The 16,211-nt window shown below is 37.6% G+C and overlaps 1 protein-coding gene across 1 annotated transcript in view; it reads left to right on the top strand.

Moving 5' to 3' along the window:
* Positions 1 to 16,211, top strand: part of ERCC6L2 (excision repair cross-complementation group 6 like 2) — a 124,945-nt gene that overhangs the window by 80,767 nt on the left and 27,967 nt on the right. The window contains exons 16-17 of the mRNA XM_015564247.1: positions 6 to 824; positions 6,612 to 6,766. Coding sequence (XP_015419733.1) covers positions 6 to 824; positions 6,612 to 6,766 — 974 coding nt within the window. The remainder of the gene's footprint in view (positions 1 to 5; positions 825 to 6,611; positions 6,767 to 16,211) is intronic.

Raw genomic sequence — 16,211 nt, 5'->3', positions numbered from 1 at the left:
CAAAGACGTTGGTACTTCAAAACATCAGAAATTAGCTAATATCCTAAATCCAAGAGAAATATGTGTTTTTGAGAAAAGTAAAAAGATTTTAGAACAGCCTATTTCTTCTGAGTCTGATAAGAAGAATTTTAAAAATACAGCTGACCACCATTGCATTTTACAGAATGTCACAGAATCAGAAGATAGTGATGTCATCCTTCCCACACAATATACAACTGAGAAATCCCTTCAGAGTAGAATAAAGTCTAGGCCACCCGCAGATAGATCTGAAGATTCTGAAACAGAAAACCCTATAGAAATAACAAATGATGGTGATGATAGAAAGACTGATGTCAGAGAAAGTGGACTAATTTCAAAACAATTAAATCCTAAGAGCGTGACCCTGAAGTCTATTATGAAAAGAAGAGGTAGTAGTGATATTAGTGATGAATCTGATGACATTGACATTTCCTCCAAGTCAAGAGTAAGAAAACAAAGAGCTACTAGTTCTTTGAGGTTCAAGAGAAAAAAGGAAAATAAAAGGGAACTTGACACTTTTTCTAAAACAATGAAGAAAGCAAACCAACTGTATGCAACAGATGAAGATTGTAATTCTCAGGTTATTGATGATTTTTCATCCTTAGATGATGACTTTTTTGTTAGCCACATTGGTTTCTCCAAACAGAAACATCGACCAAATGCTATTAAAGATAAAATTGGTTTCTCTTCAGAATTGCCTAGGCATAAGAAAAATAGCACTTTAGTACCAAGAAAACCTATGAAATTTTCAAATGAGAGCATTGCCAATCAAGAGCAGATATATGAATCAATGGATAAATTTTTAGGTAACTACAGATACTTTCTGAAAACTTTACTTATTTGTTTTGTTAAATAGATCTATAGGCGATTCTTGAATGAGCTTGTGAAATAGCTCTTTACAATCAAGCATTGAGGCACAAATGGGAAAGTGGGTGGGTGGCAGAATAAAGGGAAGACCACCTAGGTCAAGATAGAAAACTTTGTCACCTCCCCCAGAATCCTCTCCATTGCCTCATCTTAATCACAACCCCTCCATCCTCATAAATACTCATTATTCCAACTTTTATAGTAATTACTTTTTTTTCTTTTTTACAATTTTATTACATAAATGTGTATCCCTAGACATAGTTTGGTCTCATTTTTAAAAAATTATATAATCTCTTTTATTCTATAGTATTCTTCTTTCATCCCTTCCATTTCCTTATGATTTATCTGTTGATTTACCTGAGCTATCTATAGAGTTTTCCTCAAGTTGGATTTTGCTAATTGTGTTCTCTAAAGAGGCTGAACATATTCCTCTGCCCTGTATATTTCCTGCCATTGAGCCATATCTGAGACTGTATCAAACTGAGGTTCAGTCCCTTTTGACACGATAAATGTTAGTGTTTGGCAAAACTATGGGAGGCACAAGATATATATTGGTCTCTCTCTATTATCTTAACGGCCATTGATGCTTAATGCCTATAACCATTCATTCAGAATAGCAATGTGCTATTTTCTACTTCTCTCATTTCTGTTTTGTTAGTTAGAATGCTTCTGTAAGGAGATACTTACATCTGCTGTTACTTACCCAGTGCTATAGTTCATATAGAAAAGGCAGGGGAAATACTTAATTCATTTCCTTATCAGTTTTTAGTATAATAAATGGATCCCTATCATCCTTAGAAGGAATGGTCTTTCTGAAAATCATGAATTAATTGACTCAAATACTTTTAATGGGTCTCAATCTATTGCAGTTCATGTCATTATTGAAGCTTAATTGTCTCATCTTTGGGCAACGGGAGCCTTTGGACATGAGCATTCTGGCTCCTGAGACCCTTTGTCATGATGCTCGTAATCTCGGATTGCTCTCTGATATTGCAAAATGTCCCAGGCTCCTCTCATACGTTTCCTGCCCCAGACAAGAAGGCTTGGTTTCTTTTAGCGAGAAAGCATGTTTCAAGATCTCAGTCTTATGCTAGGAATGATCATTGCTACTACTAGCTTGGTTATTATTTTGGGACCTTTTCTGTGGGCAGATTATATCTATGTACATATATACACACACATTTTTATACATATGTTTATATGTTTATACATGTTTACATTTACATATATATTTATATTTACATGTATGTATACATATATTTATATACATATATGTGTATTTTATATATGATTAAATACTTCATGAATTTATATTGATACTCGCATATTTATATGGCTAATTTGAGACGATAGAGCTTTTATTAAACCTCTTATGTATTACATTTGTATACCATTTCCTCTATAATGTTAATTCTGGTTCTTAAGCATATAGGTAATGATTTAATTATAATGTTCCATAATTACTCATTTGTTTTATCCCATATTATATAAAAGTCATAAAAGTAAAAATACCAATAATACTACATTACGATTCCTGAAAACATGCTCTCCCATTTCTCCCTACTTTTAAAATAGATATACTATGTCCACAGTGTTGGAACTTGCAGACATTGTGTTGCAGAATTAATTTGTTCTTGGTTTGCAGGTAACTATACATTTAACGCTCCCCATTAGTCCTTATATCAGTGTTTCTCAAGTCATGTAGGTCTACTGAAGCTTGTTTTCTAGAAGCTCCCTCAGGAAGTACTCATGAGAATAACCTCAGATTTTTGTTGATAACACTTTGTGCCCTTTATACTTAAAAGTCATTTTTGCTAGATATAAAATTCTTGGCTCACACTTTCTTAAGTATTTTAAATATGTAGCTTTATTTTCTTCTGGCATGAAGTGCTGTGTTACATGTCCATTTGTTTGTTTGTTTTTCTAGATGTTCAAAGCATTTTTTGTTCTTTTCATAATTGTCCAGTCATTTTACTAGGTTGTGTTTTGGTGTTTGTCTTAATCAGCTCAGGCTGCTATAATAAGCTACCAAAGATTAAGTTGCCTACCATTTATTTCTCACAATTCTAAGTTTGGGTGACTAAGATCACAATGCCAACATGGTTAGGTTCTTGGTTAGGGCCCTTTGCCTGGTTTACTAACGGCCCCCTTGTTGCTGTGTCTCACCTGGTAGAGAGATAAATCATCTCTCTCCTGTGTCTTCATATAAGGGCACTAATCCCATTCTTTAGGGCCCATCCTCATGACCTAATTGTTTCCCAAAGTCCAACTGCAAATTCCATTGCCCTGGGGTTAGGACTTTAACATATGAATTGAGGAGGAACATTCAGTCCATAGCAGTGTTGGTCAGTATTCTCATAATATAGTTTCAACTTGGGTTTGATTTTAGGAAAACTTTCTTATGCTAGTGTTTTTAGTTACTTGTTTTATTTGTTTGCTTGGCCTTCTTCTTCAGAGACTCCTGTTATTCAAATGTTCACTCTTTACCTGAATTTGTCACATTCTCTCAAATCCTTTTTTATATCTTTTTCATTTCTTTTTTGCTTATCTATTGTGTTCATTCCATCTTATGTTTTTTCTAGTTTAGTGTTTATTTCTGAAATAATTTTTTAAAAATATTTTTTATTGATTTTAGAGAGGAAGGGAGAGGGAGAGAGAGAGAGAGAAACATCAACGATGAGAATCAATGATCAGCTGCCTCCTGCACAGCCCCTACTTGGGATCGAGCCTGCAACCCAGACATGTGCCCTGATCAGGAATCGAACAGTGACCTCCTGGTTAGCACTCAACCACTGAGCCAGACTGGCCGGGCTGAAATAATTTTTTTTAAATTTTGAGTTTTTCCTGAGTTCTGCCACCTACTTCTAAGTTATTTTAATTCTGATTTATGTTATTGGTTCCTGTGTTTTATCATTTTCTTGAACTCTTTTACTTCATTTTGAAGTCAGTTACTGTTTTAATTTGTTTTGTGAGCACATATATCTGGCATGTTTTCATTATAGGGATAAATTCTGCCGCTTATTCTCTCTTCGCTCATAATTTTTATGAGATTTGACCCTCTTCCTTATTCTTACAAAAAATTTTCCCTGATTTTTTTAAATGAGGCAGAGTTTAGGAGCATTTATGTAACTTCACAAAGATCCATATCTGTGATTTTTGTATAACCTTCAAAACTGTAGTGGGATTGCCTGTCCCTATCCCTTTCCCCTCCTTTGATGGATCTTCTCTTTTCCTCATTGTGTGGCCCTGACCTGGAAGCCCAGGTGGGTCATTTTGGGAGGTTGCTAAGTGCTGGCCTGCTCCAGCCCTCAGGCTGTCTTGCCTCTGCCCCATGCACCCACTCAGCCTTGGGGAGTGGGAACCTTCCCAGATCAGCTGCTACCTCCAGTTGGCCCATTTTGCTTCCCAGTGAATACTTGTTGGGTCTTCTGTGGTCTCCTGTTCTCGGGTCGAGCAGGTGCCATTCTGTTGCTTCCTTCTTCCTTCACACAGACCCTGGTGCGGTGCAGAGTGTGTAGCTGTTGGTGGGTCCCCACGTGCCTGTATTTTCGGGCTTGCGTGGGTATCTGGTCATCAGATTCCGGAGTAAGTGCTGTCTGTGGCATGGGTTTTGCTCTCTAATTATTGTCTGCTCTCTGTGGGATTCAGAGAGATGGAAGAACTGCTTCCCTGCCACCACCCCCTGCCGAGAAGCTATTTAGAGAGTTAGTTCCCAAAAAACTGTGTGAACGAAGCTAGTGTAAAAGCAAGGATACAGTGATGTGGAAACCATCATTGTGATTAACTTATTTGCAGATCAGGCTTTCTTTTGCAGTTACTAGTAGTCTCATTTAAAATTCATGATGGGCCTGGCCAGTTTTGCTTATGGATAGAGCATTTGCCTGTGGACTAAAGGGTCCCAGGTTCAATTCTGGTCAAGGGCACATGCCTGGGTTGTGGGTTCAACCCCTAGTAGGGGGCGTGCAGGAGGTAGCCAATCAATGATTCTCATCATTGATGTTTCTATCTCTCCCTCTCCCTTCCTCTCTGAAATCAATAAAAATATATTTAATATTCATGATAGTATACATTCTGATACCCTTGTAACTAATTCAGTGGTTCTCAACCTTCCTAATGCCACAGCCCTTTAATACAGTTCCTCATGTTGTGGTGACCCCCAACCATAAAATTATTTTCGTTGCTACTTCATAACTGTCATTTTGCTACTGTTATGAATCGTAATGTAAATATCTGATATATAGGATGTATTTTCATTGTTACAAATTGAACATAATTAAAGCATAGTGATTAATCACAAAAACAATATGAAATTATATATGTGTTTTCCGATGGTCTTAGGCGACTCCCGTGAAAGGGTCGTTCGACCGTATTTATTTTTGGTTAATCCTCACCTGAGGATTTTTTTTTCCATTGATTTTTTTTCAGAGAGAGTGGAAGGAAGGGGAGAGACAGAGAGAAACATCGATGTGAGAGCTACATTAACTAGTTGCCTCCCACACGTGCCCCAACTGGGGCCAGAGATTGAGCCTGCAACCCAGGTGTGTGCCCTTGACTGGAATCAAATCCTCGACCCTTCAGTCCACCGGCCGATGCTCTAACCACGGAGTAACCCGCTAGGGCTTTGGAAGGTTTTAAACTATTGCCATACACACTCCCTGGTGCTTTGAAACTTGAGAATATTATCTTAGTTGCTCTTTCAGTCATCTTATTTAACATCTTGTTTTCGCATGATTGGCAAGTCTGGTTGAGAGAAGTTCAGGACTGAAACAGCACAAGTGTTGAAGGTCATAATCGAGGTTCATTGCCAGAGCTGTTGTAGAGAGCTTTTACAGACCTTAGTTCTAGCCTTCTCTTTTATGACCACAGTTTAAAGTAAATTATAGGTGCCTAGAAGCAAAGCAATAAAAAATGTAGCCATTTTTTAAACTTCTTTCAGATAAAAGCTGTAAGTTAATTTTTTTCATTTCCTAAAAAGCTTCCAATCTTGACATTCTCTGGGCAGATGTACAAAAAAAGTCAGAATACAAACAGTAAAACTGAACAAAGCCAACCAAACGAAACTCCCTGGTCATAAACCCCTCGCTCCCACTTCATCACTGTAATCAAGTCCATGCTGAAAGGAACAGATGAGGCTAACACCGAGCTTAAATTATTAAACAATTTTTAAAAATCAGCTGGAGCCCTATCAGCCTGTGGACTGAAGGGTCCCAGGTTCGATTCTGGTCAAGGGCACATGCCCAGGTTGCGGGCTCAATCCCCAGTAGGGGGCGTGCAGGAGGAGGCTGATCAATGATTCTCTTTCATTGATGTTTCTATCTCTCCCTCTCCCTTCCTCTCTGAAGTCAATAAAAATATTTTTTTTAAAAATCAACTGGAACAACAAATTCATAGAAATGACCCTTCACCATGACTTTTCTGTTGGGCAAAACTCTCATTTCAGGTTTAAGTCTAAAAAGATTGTTACCTAATCTTAGAAATTTTCATATTGACGAGAGGGAAAAGTCCTTCCAAGTTAACCTAGACCAACATATTTGAACTCTTTCTCTTTTTAATTTTTCTTAAATGACTGTTATGATGTTAACAGACAAACTGAGTATTTTTCTTGAGGATTAAAAACAAAACAAGCATAACTGACTTTTCGTGTATTGCTGATAATTTTTAAAGTATACGTGGGACCATATTGCTTTCTAATGAGACATCACTGAATAAACATCAATTACCTCTAGATGGTGTTCAGGAAGTGGCTTACATTCACTCAAACCAGAATGTGATTGGATCAAGCAAAGCTGAGAATCACATGAGCCGATGGGCAGCACGTGATGTATTTGAACTGAAGCAGTTTTCCCAGCTCCCTGCTAACATAGCTGTTTGCACGTCTAAGGTAAGAAGCATATAGCATAATGTCATCTTCAGTTTTTATCTCATTTTCACAGAAGTTAATAAGATCTTCACTGAGCAACCCCTCAAAAGTTGCTACTAAGATTATAAGTGACATACAAATAAGTGTCAAAAACAGAACATTACTTGGGGCACTGGAGTCACTGAAGATGTTTTATAGTAAAAGACAAATCAGTATCTAAATGTCTAAAATTATTGAGCTACTTAACCCCTTCCCCGGCAGAAACGTGTACACACGTTTTCACAAAATGTTCTTTTTTCAGTCGTCGACGAGTATACTCGTCTAAAACTTTACCTTCAAAAACCAGCTACATACGTACCATTCTAAATAATTTCATCTAGAAACTTTCTGAGGAAATACTATTCTTAACCACAAAAATGGGAAGAAAAAATAATTACAAACTGTTTCCATAACCAGCATCAAAAATACTATATAGAACCAAAATAAAAAAATTAGTCTGAAAAAGAAATGTTTTTAACAAAAAAATTGTTGGGGAAGGGGTTAATTGTTTCCCTCAATAAAAGTTTGCCAATCAATGAGGAATCTGAGGGAATCATGCAGTTAAATCAGAATCCAAACCAAATTTCCTCCAAAATTTTTCATCTAAATGAAGACACGCAAAAACTAGGTTCATATAGAATTTATTTATTTTTTTTAGTAAAAGGATTTTTATAATGTTAAAGGTAATAAAAAACTGTGGGCTCTTCTCGCTTAAAATTGATATTATATAGAAATAAAGTTTTATATAAATGTGAAATTTATTTACAGATAGTAACTTTCATCAAAGGTTTTAAAAATATTTTCTTCTTTTTGGCTTATTATCCTTTATTAATTCCTAAGAACTAAGTGTCTGAGGAGTAGTTTTTCTACCACTTTATGTGTAGGAGTTAAAAATGCATATTTTGTAAAACAGTGGTTTGTTTCAAGTTAGCATTACTTTTAAGAATGAAGGGCTAATGCCTCTGAACTGCCAAGGGACCTTCATTTATCTGTACCTCATCGGGCTCCTAAAATCATTTGGATTGTCTTAAGGATAACATCAGGATAGAAAGTGAAACTCGGGACCAAGGGAAATATAACTTAAATTGGAAGTTCAAGAGTGGGAGAAAGTTAGGATGTAGAAATATAGAACATAATGGTCTTACCCAGACATTTTTTTTAAGGACAAATTTAATTGCGTTGCCTGGTAGACAGAACAAAGCAAGTAAACAATTTATTTAGCGTGTTCTCTACTCCTGCACTTGGTCATGTGTGTGGGCAGTTTGGGTGGTCACAATCTGAGTGCCTGGCTGGCATTAGTGTCTGGAGGCCAGGGATGCTAAATGGCTGCGGTGGGAGGGGGACATCCCACTTGCCAACAATTGATTCGCCCAAAATGCCGTGACACCCTGCTGAGCAGCACTGAGCTAAATGCTGTCCTTAACGCAGAAAACACCAGCTCTTCTGAAGAGGAGAAGAGCTTTTCCCAGCATTTAATATAAAGGAAACTTGTCGCCGGGATTTTAAATGAAGACCACTGAGTGACCTAGTGAACAGTCCGTTGTCTTGAAATATCTTTCGGTAAATGTAATAGCAGACTTTGAAACGCGGTGCTTTTAGTATGTTAATGTAATCAAAAGGCCCAATGTCAAAATACAGTTTATGAGAACATTCTTTCATGACCCAAGTATGTTGCTTTTTTATATTGCCACTTGATCTAGAAATATATTGTCTCTCAACCAACACCGTAGACAGCATTTCTGCAGCCTGACTGCCCTGTAGGAGCTATCTGGGGAAGATAGGCAGAAGTATGCTGGGTTTGCCAGGCATCTGCTTTATTAGAATGAAGAGCATACTGGTATCTCTTAAATAGACAGCCAATTTTTTATTAGCTTTAAAAAAAAACCATTCCCTTTCCTAAACAAACAAATTTTAATGAGGAAAGGGTAAGAGAGCTGGCAAACCTCTGTAATAGCTGTTAATAAAATAACTGGATATTAGTTTCTAGTTTATTTAAATGTTTTTCAGAGAAGACATTTACAGGCATATAATTTCTCCCAAAATGTACCTGAGAAGCAACCCCTTAGATATGGAAGCAAGAAAAAGTCCCTTTGGAACCTTCTCAAGAAAAGTTGCAAAAATGAAAATGCTTCAAATACACTTTGTCTTTAGTGGCAGGAAATTTCTTTATCTTTGTATTCGCAATACCAGTAGTTTTCAACCTTTCTCAGCACCAACATTCTTGAGGTGAACAGCGCAGCCTCATCAGAAACCTTGTGTCTTCACAGTGGTACTTACGATGAGGGATATTTCTTACCAGGAAACAAATTGGAGTATTTATCCCCTAGGATTTCTCATATGCCCTTTGAGACCATGTATCTCCCCCTTGACACGTAGACCAATTTAGTACATCTTTTTCAAGGAATAGGGGGAAAAATGTGGTTTCATGACTAAATCATGGTTGGTGTAAAATATTCAGGCAAGTTTTAAAGCCAGTAAGCAGGGAGTCCAATCTCATGCCACCAGGGCTAGCAGGCAAGAACTGTCTGTTCAACATGCTCATTTCAGTGGCTGGCTTCTGTGCATCAAAACCTGATACAGTGAAATTCAACAGAACAAGATTCAATTCATCAGGTTTGACCTAGACCATTTAATACACCAGGTTATTAACATAGCTGTACTTTAACATCTTGAAAGTTATATTACCTACATACAAAAATACTCAGGGACAACGTTATAAACTTACCATTAAAAAGGTAAGATCTTACTTGACATTTGGTAATCAGAATTTTTAAAATAGTGATCATATATATTTGTGATGTTTTTAGGTTCTCACCAATGTCAAAACTAAAGCTACTGTATTTTTGACACAAAATATGCCTGAGACATACCTCGTGTTTTTCTCATTTTAGTTTAATTGAAAACAAGTAAGTAACTAAATATAATGAGTCTCATCTTCAATCTGATGAACTGTGCAGCCTCCCAGAGGCAGGAGGAGTTTGGCGGTTATCACTAGCCTGTGCATGGACCCCACTCGGAATGTCAGAGCCCGAATTCTGCTCTCCCTCATAACCTGGTGTGACCTGGAGGACGTTACTTACCTGCTCTGTGCCTCAATTTCCTGGTGTTTAAAATACAAACAATTATACTTCTTACCGCCGAAGGTTTTTATGAAAACTAAATGAACTAATACCTGTAAATGCTCTGAACAGTGCCTGACATGACATAGCACTCAATAAATAATAAGTACAGTAAAACCTTGAGATAATGGACTAATTTGGGCGAGGGGAAGTCCGTCAAAGCTGAAAATCCATTATATAATAACAATGACAAGTTAATTTACCTGTTTTTACTTATGCAGACATGTTTGTGTAATAAAAATTAAGTATGTATGAGAAGTTTAATTCCACTGGAAAGTTTTCTATATCTATTACAGTAACTTTACATTTCTACTGAACAGGTCTAGTAAATGTGTGAATTCATCAGTTACCTTGAAGTAAACACATACACTGGCTGGGGCGTGGCTTAGCTGCAGAAACACACCCCAGACAACAGAACCAATTCTCACATTCTAATCATTCCCCAACATTGCTTACCAGCGGTGACTCTTGGCTTTAAATATGTTGAGCATCATTGTAGATATGTAATATTTATGTTGGCAAAATTACTACCGTGTTTTTTCCAACATATGGCCTATTCGCTTAAAATTTGTTAAAAATAACAGTGAATTAATAACAAAAAAATAGCCTCTTAATTTAATTTTAAGAAAATCCTGGTTTAAAGCACTTTAAAATCAAGAGGTTGTTAATGTTCATATATGACAGACAAGCCGGAAATTTTGTCCATTAAATCCGAAGTCCGTTAAATCGAGGTCCACAAAATCGAGGGCTTACTCTTGTTAGTACTACCATTGGGTAAGACTGCTGTCCCCTTTTAACTCCCCTGGAGGCACTGATCCCTGAGGGAACCACAGGAATAATCCATAAATAGTTATAAGCAACTACATTTACCTATAAATAAAAGGTCGGGTGGTACTAGGAAATCTGGGGCTTTGGACTCCCTTAAGAAAACCACAAGAATGTTTGCCATGGCCAGTGTGGCTCCACTGGTTGGAGCATTGTCCCCATACACTACAAGGTGGTGGGTTCAATTCCTGTCAGGGCACATACCCAGGCTGTGGGTTCAGCCCCCGGTCCATTCATGTTTCTCTCTCTCCCCGTCCCCCTCTAAAATCAATTTAAAAAATGATTAAAACAAACAAAACTTAATAATGTTCATGGTAGAATATTTTTCCAAAATGTTATATGTGACTATTAAGTTTTTGCTTATGGAAATAGAAAGCCACTCAGTACTTTATAATTTATATTGATTTATTTTATTAGAGTCTATATTCGAATTAAAGTTATTAGTAATTTTTCTCTCTTTTTAAAATATATTTTATTGATTTTTTACAGAGAGGAAGGGAAAGGGATAGAGAGTTAGAAACATCGATGAGAGAGAAACATCGATCAGCTGCCTCTTGCACACCCCCTACTAGGGATGTGCCCACAACCAAGGTACATGCCCTTGACTGGAATCGAACCCGGGACCCTTGAATCTGCAGGCCAACGCTCTATCCACTGAGCCAAACCAGTTAGGGCAGTAATTTTTCTCTTTAAAGCCGATAGATTTATTTTCTCTTTAGATTCATCAGTTGATGGGACTGCCTCTAATTTAAGATATTTCCGTAGCTGCTGACAGACATTCCAATGAGGGAGGCATCACTGGCAGCAGACTACCTCTGCAATATCGTTACACATAGTAATCTTGGTCCTCCTCATTATAATTCTTCTGGAAACTAAATACTACTCAGTCATGTCAGGGAGATAGAACGAAGGTAGTGTTGTTTTTCTCTTTACTAAAATATTTGTAAAGACTTTTAAGATACTGCTATTTCACATAGATGAGATGTTGATGACATTTCAAAGCCACACCACAGAATTCTATCTAAGAAAAAAATGTGTACACTCGGTAACTTCACCATATCTGGTTAGTATGACTTCAGCACCTTCAATGAGTAATCTTTGAAGCATTGGTTAAAGACATGTATCTCACTCACTGAAAGGTTTTGCAACTTGTAGTATGGTGGTTGGGTGGCAATAGTGAATTTGCAGTTTTGAAAAAAATTGAAAAAGAGCTATGGGAAGAAAAGAATAAACTACGGTGAAGGGAAATGAAGCAAGGTGAAGACAAAAGAGACTCAGCCATATTGTTAGAGAGATTTGCAAGCCTCTTGCTTCTGAAGACTCCCCAAGTCCCAGACCTTCCACCTACAGGACGTTATCTTTCATCTGGAGCTCGCACGCATCAAGAATCTTTTGATTACTGAGAATTCTTCTGGGTGCTTCATGTCTGTCACCAAAGTTTTATTAGGGACCTTTACATGTGTTTGAAAAGATTGTGTGTGTGTGTGTGTGTGCGCGCGTGTGTGGGCATGTGTGTGAGGTCTGTGTGTGCACGTGCGTCTGCAGCCAGCACAGAGGTGTTGCCTCACTGCCTAAGGAAACAAATCCTGTTTGTGTGACGGCAATACACGACTGACAGGGATCACAACATGCAAGAATTTCACTTTCCCAGGGATACTACGTTGAGTCTAAGTGAAAGCCTTTAACTAAATTGCACAGGAATAGAGTAAATGGAAAACTGACAAAGAGGTCATGTCTACCGTAAGCCTAGATAAAACTCTGGTCTTTCAGAGGTTCTCAGTCCTTTTGATATAATTGTTGATAACCAAATGACAAAAGCTAGGAACCTGCTTTCAAACTCAACTATATATTAAGAAAAGGCCTAAAATACTATCTTTTTCATCTATCTTTTGGTTTCTTATAGTTCATACTTTTATAAATAATTTCTATTCATAGAACACATTTTATAGATGTCTTGAATGAAAACCTACCCTCCTAAAATCTAATTACACCTTGGTTATACAGTAAGACAAACAATATGAAATAACTCATGTTGCATTAAAATGTATTTGGATATTTTTAGAACCATTTCTGGGCAGCTTTTTTTTTAAATGAGATGTCTGATAACAAGAGGGAAAACCTATATAATTTAGGGTTAAGCTTCAAACCCTCCAAAAAATATTTTAAGTATTTGAAGGAACTGATAATACCTTTATTAGAGTTACTTCATTCTTTTTATATATGGAAGTATGTCACACAACGTAGCTATACCTGTTTTTCAATCAACTGCATGTTTTCAACTTAAGTTTACTTAAAGTTTTCTGAAAAGAAATGTACAAAGACAGCATTCAATTAAGGATTAATCACTATGGCAACTGCGATGTGGTGCCTGAAAGGGGGAGGATGTATTCTCCCCTCAGTTTCCTGCCAGCTGTCATAGTCAACCTCTGCTGCCTGACTCCAAGCCAAAATATAGACTGTGACCAACTCTAAGAAACTATATCTGTATTTTTATAAATTGGTACAAGTATCAGACTATAAAAGAAGACTTAATCCCCTGAATTGGATGACAGACACTTGGCATTCTCGCCAGTATTTGACAGAGAAATAACGGGTCGCTTTGTAGTAAAACCTGGATTAATAGTAAACCCTTCTTTATGTTATTGCAGTGTGGTGTAAAGGAGAGAACTGAGCACGCTTGTCAGCCTGGGGGCGGGTGGCCTGGGGGAGAGCGCCTTTCATACAACCAGTGCAGGTTTAAGCACTGTTCAGAGTACTGTAAATACAAAATACTGTGTTAGTAAGAACCACTCTCTCTTGTATTTGTATTAGATTGCATTTTGTAGATGACTTAAAGACAGGATTTCTATGAGCTGTGGTGGATTTGATTGCAGTGTGTTTATACAGTTCTCGGAGTCGGCCAGGAGGGACGGACTGTTTACAATGAGCAGACTTTGGGGAGATACAGCATTCCATTACCCTATTTTTCAGGATAGTGAATGGCATGATGGCTTAAAGTAATTGTTCACAAATGACTGGTTTATGGAGTAGTCCAGTAAGTAAGGTTTATGGTTTCAGCATGTAATGGAATTAACTCTTACTGGGTGGGATTTTTTATGGTTTTATCATTTTCCTTTCTATAGCTAAATGTGGATTTTATGTGTTTGTATCAGAAAGTCATTCTTTCAAGTAATTTTAGTAAAGATCAAGGTTTTTTTAAATTGTGGGTGTATATAGAGGGTGGGGAAAAATTAGGTTTACAGTTGTTAGTATGGAAAATGATATAATAATTAATAAGTAATAATACAAAAATAAAGTCTGTGTTTTGCACACTTGCAACTGTAAGCCCACTTTTGCCCCACTCTGTATGTACAAAATTATGTGACTAGAGTTGGATTAAAAAATGGCTCTTGTGTTTCTATCTTTAAGACTAGGGTTAATTCAGAAAGGTGGTTTATCGTTTGTGAAGAGCACTTGTTACCTCGTCAGAGGAAGGAAAATCCAGTTAACGATAAACATGCACACCTATCCCCTCCTAGCTGGTGGCATGAGAAGCTGCGGCATCCTTCCTCACAGAGATGCTACCAGAATTCGTGAAGTAATGTGACTGATGTGTTCATAACACATTCAACTCTTTTAAAGAAAAGCATTAAAAGGACTCTTAATAAAACACATTTTATTATTGTAATTATGATTATTATTTATCAGCAGAGGTGATGAGTGGAATTCCCTCTGTTATTCTCTACAATGACCTGCTATTACTTTTGTTTTTAATAGTATCAATAGTAGAGTATGTTAGAATACTATAAAAGATATCTAGCCCAGTCCTCTAGATATCATTTTATAGATGAAGGACCTGCCTTGATTTGTCATGAAGAATACTGTAGGAAAACATAGTCTTTGAAAGGAATCTTACACTAATTTGGCAATGGACTGGACTGACTAAAATAGTCTGTGCTTATTAGGAAATAGTTTGATTCTAACTCTTGTAGCTGGTCATCTTTCCAGTTGCATAGAAGATAGATATGGCCTCTTTGAACAGTTTCTCTGTTTAGAATAGCCGGAAGATTCTAAAGAATTTAAAAAAACTATTTCTTCAAATAATGCCTTCTAAGTAACAATAAAAAAGCTTAGCGATATAAGGCCTCATTGAACTCTGATGGGCTCCACCTGGTGACTTAAAGCACACTAAGCGCTTAGCCCTTTTCAAATTATATTTCTCCCTCTTTGAAGACCAAGGTGTCAGTTGGACATGGACACTTAACGGAAACACCTATGCCTCTGTCATCTGGAAGCATTGCCTCTGCACATAGGAGTTCAGAATTTTTATTGGACGAATAAAGCAAAATTATAAGGTTAGGGAATCATTGTATTTTAGAATGTGTAGGATTCCTGGAGACTAATGCAGCATCTTATTTTACTGATTTTTAAAAATAAGAGGGTAAGTGGCTTCCATTAGGCTCCACAGTGGCCGTTGTTTTAAATCCCTAGAGTATCGATCCCTTATTTACTCTAGATACTGTTTTGTTTGGGAGGTTTTACTTTTGTTTTTTTATTCCATTTTACTTTTCCAATATGACAAATCAGGCTAGTTTTTCAAGATAACTTGCCTGTGAAGAATTACCTTCACTTTAACAATTAAACACACAAACAGAAAATCAGCTGTACAGACCGTCAGACCTCAGAGGGAAGGCAGGGGAGGGTGGGAGGGATGGGTAAGAGATCAACTAAAGGACTTATATGCATGCATATAAGCATAACCAATGGACACAGACAGTAGGGGCGAGGGCATGTGCTGGGGGCTGGGAGCGGCCAGAGAGAGGTCAGTGGCGGGAGATGGGGGGAACATATGTAATACTTTCAACAATAAGGAATTTAATTTTTTTTTAAAATCAGGTGTACTGAGTGCATCCTGTCCTTTAAAAAAATATTTTAGGTAATTAAAACTCTATCTGTGAGGACACCTGCAATACTTTCAACAATAAAGATACATTTTTAAAAAGCGCTATCTGAGCTCAAGAGATATAGCAAGCCTGCTGGCAGTATCTACTCCGCCAAAGACATTTTTGCAAAGCGTGATGATTTTACCTTTTCCTCTTTACTTGTGCATTTTCTCTCCAGGAATAGCCTTACTTTTCTAATCTCCCAAATCTCCAGTCCTCTTCTGCCTGTCAGGACCTCCCTCAGGTGTGGCATCTATTCTACAAAGCCTGCCCCAGAGCTGGACGTAAGCTATCTTTACTCTTACAGGCTTTCTGTTCACCCAAGAGTACTTTAAGTGGCCTGTTATTCTAAAGTACTAGAGGCCCGGTGCATGAAATTGGGCGGGGGGGGGGGGGGGGTTCCCTCAGCCCAGCCTGCCCCTACTCCAATCGGAGGCCCCTTTCACAATCTGGGACTGCTGGATCCTAACCACTCACCTGCCTGATTGCCCTTAACCCCTCTGCCTGCCTGCCTGCCTGATCGCCCCTAAGTGCCTTTGCCTACCTGCCTTATCACCCCTC

Source organism: Myotis davidii, unplaced genomic scaffold (genome assembly GCF_000327345.1).
Source record: "Myotis davidii unplaced genomic scaffold, ASM32734v1 scaffold190, whole genome shotgun sequence".
NCBI classification, from domain to species: domain Eukaryota; kingdom Metazoa; phylum Chordata; class Mammalia; order Chiroptera; family Vespertilionidae; genus Myotis; species Myotis davidii.
Note: the sequence above shows the minus strand (reverse complement) of the source record. Positions and strands in the feature narration are given on the sequence as shown.